Source organism: Cryphonectria parasitica, assembly GCF_011745365.1.
Source record: "Cryphonectria parasitica EP155 unplaced genomic scaffold M406scaffold_1, whole genome shotgun sequence".
NCBI classification, from domain to species: Eukaryota; Fungi; Ascomycota; class Sordariomycetes; order Diaporthales; family Cryphonectriaceae; genus Cryphonectria; species Cryphonectria parasitica.
In genome coordinates this window covers 4466960-4473412 of record NW_024468909.1, presented here as the reverse complement: position 1 = coordinate 4473412, position 6453 = coordinate 4466960, and the positions used below count along the sequence as shown (strand labels likewise).

General features: G+C 28.3%; 1 protein-coding gene across 1 annotated transcript; it reads right to left on the bottom strand.

The window, feature by feature from the left end:
• Positions 1–785: 785 nt before the first annotated feature.
• Positions 786–974, bottom strand: M406DRAFT_320447 (uncharacterized protein; the record flags this gene model as incomplete). Its single annotated transcript, XM_040919386.1, has 2 exons — positions 786–937; positions 968–974. Coding segments are annotated over 2 exons (159 nt in total), but the record flags the coding sequence as incomplete, so codon positions are not given.
• Positions 975–6453: the final 5479 nt, after the last annotated feature.

The following is a 6453-nucleotide window of genomic DNA, read 5'->3' as shown; positions in this document are numbered from 1 at the left end:
AATCAGGAATAGAACAACTAAGTTGATCTATTGCTTCTTGCATAGTTCGCTTATAATAGCGCAGATATAAGCATAATAAAGAAATCATTATTCTTCATGCTCTATGGATATAATCCAACAGCTTACTATGAGGCATTGCAAGGAGCAAATGCAGAAGCTGCAGACAAAAGGGTTAAGAAGATTAAGAAAGTTTAGAAAGAATTCTGATCAGAATTACAATTTGTTCAAGAACGAATGATGCAATATGCAAACTCCAAAAGGATTGAGAAACTAATCCTATAGGAGGGAGATAAGATTTATCTACTTCGGAAAAATATTAAAATAATCAAATCTAGCAACAAATTTGATTATAAGAAGTTGGGATTATTCAGAATCTTGCAATAGATTTTCCCAGTTAATTACAAGTTAGCATTACCTTATAGGATGAGAATACATCTAGTCTTTCACATTTTACTGCTGGAACTAGCAGCACAGGAAATACCAACAGACAATACAGCAAAAGTGGAAAACAATGAACCAGAGTATAAGGTAGAGAAGATCCTCAAGCATAGAAGCACAAACAACACAAGAGAATATCTCATCAAATGGAAAGATTACTCAGCAAGCGAAAATTCTTGGGAACTGCAGAAAAACGTTAAAAATGCTCAGGAAAAGGTAGCTGAATATTGGAAAAGGAAAAACAGCGCCTAGAACGACCGCTCTGCCCCGAACCGAGATCCAGAAGCTTCGGAAATCTCACTCTCCAGGAAACCCAATCAATCAACCACAGAATTCCTCAGATCTACAGAATTCCAGTCAAAACCCTCAAAAGAAGAATCTTCAGCTACAACAGCAGATTCCTCAGCTACCACAGCCTGCACTTCAGCAGCAACACGCACCCTCTCAGCTTCAGCCTTCTTAGCCTCTTCTTTCTCAAGCTCTTCAAGATTCTTGAGACCTCAACGAATAGCCCAAGACATCCTCTCACGCCACATCTTCTTTTGTTAACGCAGTCAAAGCAACTTTAACTCCAACTCTTCTATCTCATCCTCCAGCTTTTGATGCTGAGTAGAGATAAGGAGGAGTTCAGCAGCATTTATCAGCTCCAGAACGTCACACTTAGCGCGATTCTGGGAAACGCACTCCAAGCAACGGGATGAATCGTAAGAAGAAACAATACACGATTGCAGACCTCGACTGTTGCAATAAGAACAGGGATGCATATTGAAACTGTTTGAAAGAATAGACTGAAGAAGAAGATCTTTCTGCTTCTTTTTGTTAGAGCAAGAATTCGAGGATTTCAGTTTCGCAACTTTGTTGATTCTGTTCAGCATCTCAATTAGAAAGGCAAAATCATGAATATGGAGACTTGCCAGGATACTTACAGAAGATCATTGGGGATAACGACTGATAGGAGGGAGATGATGTTATGATCCATCCAACATGCAGATCACGAAAACAAGTCACGAGTAATAAGGACCAGGTATTAAGAATCCAACGTTCTGACAAAGCATTGATTACATAACCTAGGGCTAGGGTTGTAAAGGAGGGAGGATTGTTGGGCTTGCTAGCGATCCCAACGAGCTTTATACCCTGGATTGCTAGGCTCGCCAGCGATCCCAACGAGCTGTACTGAAGAGCTGAATATATAAGAACACATTCATAATCATTAGATAGATTCAGTATATAGCTCTTCAGTTGTCAATCTAAGTATCAGATTACTCTCTACTCTGATAGCCCCAAAGGCAGTGAACACTTGCATCGCTTATTAGGACTTGTACGGTTCCGTATTCAAGGACTTGATACTTTGATACTGCTCTTGTTAGCATAAACCCCCTTTGTGTACTTTGGAATTTTCGGATTGCTGCAGTGCTCATTACACATATTCTGAAAGCAGTTTTTCATTTCTTTTCTTTCTTTATTCTAATTAGATTGTAAGCTTCTTTGAAATCTAAAGCTGTAAATTATTATACTTCTTATAATCTATTTTATAGCTTCTTAATAAGTAATAATAGATATTAGTTCTTAATTGTAATATTATTAAATTATCTGTAATTAATATATAGCTTAAGCTTGCTATTCTTCTTAAGTATAAATAGGATGAGATATTCTGCTAATAATTGCAATAATTATATATATTCTTTCTTAAGATTCTTATTAAAATACTTTCTAAGTACTTCGAATTATACTTTATATTAGTTTACTATTTTCAATAGTGACTATCTCTAACAAAAAGAATAAACTTTTCACATAAAAGTTTAAACTATAGACTAAGGAGCAAAAGCTCCGAAAAGGAATTTCAGCTAATTACTTTAATTCAGACATTCTTATTAAAATTAAACAAACAAATAAATACTATAGGATAGAATTTCTAACAAAAGAAACATTCTTATTTAAATTAAACAAACAAATAACTATAGGATAAAATTCCTATTGAAATTAGATAACAAGCTATTTCAATTCCAGTAACTAAATGTTATTTGAAAATCTAAATTGAAACTAATTAAACAAAGAATGTATAAACAAATAAAGAATGTTATAATTTAATTAATAACAAAGAAATAAACAAATTAGTTGAATTAGTAAATTTCTATTGAAAGAAATTCAAAGATAAATAGTCTGTATATTTCCTCCTTAATTCAAGATAGAAATATAGTATTAAGCAATTCAATTAAGCCTTTCAACCAACTATCAACTATTCCAACTAACTTGTATTTCCCTCTTCCTACTACCTTTTGAGTTATAAATACTTTAGAATACAAAACTTCTTATAAAATCTACAAAGAATTATTTTTATATATAAGAGATTAATTATTTTAAATTTATAATCAAGCTAGAATATATTAAGCTTTAGAAAAATAAGATAAAAGCTATTAGAATTAGCTAATCTTTAAGAATATTAGAAATATTAAATCTTTTCTCGAATATATTAACTTCTATAAGCAGTTTATTAAGAACTATAGCTAAATTATATATCTTCTTACAAATTTTACTAAAAAAAAGCAGCTTTTTAAATAAATTTCTAAGATATAAAAAGCTTTTAATAAAATTATTAAATATATTACTTTAAAGCTAATTCTATATAAAATAGATTTTTATAAATTATTCAAAATTAAAACTAATATATTAGAATATATATTTGAAGAATAATTTAATTAATAAAATAATTAAGAATATCTAAGAATTATAAATAATTTTTTGAGAAAGTTAAATAGCTTAGAAATTAATTATAAAATCTTAGATTAGAAATTTATAATAATAATAAAAGCTTTTAAGAAATAATAATATTATTTTATTAATATTTAATATTTAATTATAGTTTATTTAAATTATAAGAATCTAATTATATTTATAATAATTAAAATTCTGAATAAGCAATAAATTAGATAAGTAGAGTTTTTCTTATAGTTTAATTTCAGAATTATATACTGCAAAAGCTTAGAAAATAAATAAGTAGATACTTTTAATAAAAAATTGGATTACTGAAATACAAATTTCTTAAATATATAGAATATCTTTATTTAAAATAAATTAGAAAATCTTATTAATATATATAAGAAGCTAAATATTATTTTCAGAATTAGATCTTCAGAAAAAGATTTAGAATTAATAATTCTAAATAAATAAGATAGCTATATCAGAAATATATATAATATACTAGTATATAAATATCAAGAAATTAGAGCAATTTTGTTATAACTCATCCAACATGCAAGTCATAGAATAAGCTCCACCAACAAAGGAAACAGATATCACAACCCAACATCGGATATCAAACAGGATTATATAATCCGAATTAGAATTACTAGCGCGACTATATTAACTATGAATATAATTAATATATTTAGGAAATAACTATAAGAAATCAGAATATAATCAGAATAGTTAGAACTGAAGAGCTGAATATATAACTATACGCTTATTATCATTAGATAGATCAAGTATATAGCTCTTCAGTTATCAATCTAAGTATCAGATTACTCTTTTACTTTGATAGCTCCAAAGGCAGTAAATACTTGCATAGTTACTTAGTTATATTTCTGTATTCAAGATCTATACTTAATACTGCTCTTGTTAGCATAAACCCTTTGTATACTTTGGAATCTTCGGATTGCTACAGTACTTATTATATTTTGATAACTCTTGTTCAAGAATAGTTCAGTATTATCCTCTTAAGCAATACGGAATACAATAGCTTCTTAGGAAATCTCTTCATTCTTGCATGCTTCTACTCAGAAAGAACTAGTTAATCAGATATATCAGCTTATTCAGCATATTCAGGATCTGTATAACTAATAGCAGGCTCAGAGCGCTATTATTGCTAACTAGCAAGCTTAGTTAGCTTAATAAGCTTAGCAGATACAGTTTATCTCTATAATTATTAGCAATGCTGAAAAAGTATATAAGATAAATAAGCTTGCTATATATAATAGTAATTAAAAGATACTATATAGATTTTTTATCTATTATAAAGCATACTTCTTACACTATATAACTCAGTTTATTAAGGAATATAAGAAAATTATTCTTACAGAGATTTATCTCGAAAAAAATGCTCTTATCTAATATAAGCCTTCTCTATATAATTACTTAGAGCATTAGAATAATCCTGATATACATACTCAGAATACTAAGAATATATTCAATTTCTTTGTAAGCTTTGAAAAAGCTTTCAAGAAAATCTTTAGCAATTCTAATAAAGAATGTATTACAGCTTAGCAGCTTATAAATCTTAAGCAAACCAAGTTAGCTTCTGCTTATATAATTAGATTTAAGCAGCTTTTAGCAAGATTTTTATAGGAAAACAAGAATCTTATAAATACTACTATAAGAGATTTAAGAATAATATTAAGAATAAAATCTTTAAGCAGAATTAGCTAGAGAACTTTATAATATTCTCTAATTAAATAATCTATATTAATAATTATCTATATGAATAACAGATAAAGAAATCCAAGAAAGGAAGAAGCTAAACTTGAAGATTTCCAGCTAATATAAGCAAGAAATTCCAATACAAAAATAGCAATCAATATAGCAATATAGCTCAAAGCAATACTATGTATACTAATTTTATAAAACTCAATACTGCTAATAAATAATATAGCAAGAAGAATAGTATTATTTGCTACAACTGCAATAAACAGAGATATATATTATACAACTGCTATCAACTCCGAAAGAATAAATAGCAATTAGTTTAGAAAGAATGCTAAATAAATATTGCTTAATAATAGAAACTTAATTAACTAAGCAAAAACATTCCCTTAGAGCAAGTATTAGATTCTATTGATTACGGAAGTTTCAGCTGAACATTCTGCTATAATAATAACTGCTTAATATATCTTTCAAATAAGAAAAGCTCAGAATAGTTCTTTCAGAAATCTAGATGCTATAAGCAAATAGCAGTAGAAGAGCAAGGATATACGCTCAGCATAATTACAAGCAGCAGCAACTCAAACTGCTTCAATATTACTAAGTAAAGCATTCAAATGCTAGAGAAAGAACTTAGCAATAATACTTTTCATTACTTCTCATTATCTATATCAAGCATTATAACTAGAGATATGAATAAGAGATAATATCCTTTTAGCTACTAATACAAATATCTAAATAATACCGAAAATATCTCTCAGATAATAAAAGAATCAAGCTAGAGCAAATAATCTAGTAATTTACTAGAATCTTCTATAAATAGTAAGCTTAACAGCTTTATAAAAATCTGGAAAGAAAGATTTCTCTTCAGCATTGAATGGAATAAGGAAACAATATAAATTAAACATCTCATTTATAAAATAGAGCTAGAAGAGCTCTTTATCTGCATCCTCTTGCAAAATATTGAAGCATAATAAGATAAGAACTCTCGAATTAGCTTACTTTACAATCTATACTACAAGCTAGTATGAATCTTCTATGCTTATTATAGCTGCAGGATGCATTTCTCGGAAAAGATGCAATATGAATAGTTCTCTATTAGAGAACTAGAATAAGTTCTTCAGGCTGTTAAGGAATAAGAACTTCGCTTCAGAAAAATTCTCAATAAACAGTACAACAATACATATATAGAGCTACCAGATAACTGCTTCAAGCAATATATAAATAAGAAAATAAAGTGATAGCAATATAGAATAATGCTTTATATAATTTATATTAATAATAAGATTTGCAACTAGTATTAATAGAAAAAAGATTAGGAATAATAAAGATATAAGCAAAAGCAAGCTAAAAAGCTTGCTTAAGAAGTAGTAAAGCAAGCTTAAAAGAAGAATAAGCAGCTTTCAACAATCTCAAAAGGCTAGGATTGCTTGTAAAGAGACTGCAGATAATCGGATTAGAATAGTTTTTATATAAAGCTTTCAAAGCAAACTATGCTCATATCAAACTTAATATATATATTCGGGAATATAAGTACAGCGCATTATTGAATAGTAGCGCTCAGGAAAACTTTATATTCCTATATATTATTAATTAAGCATA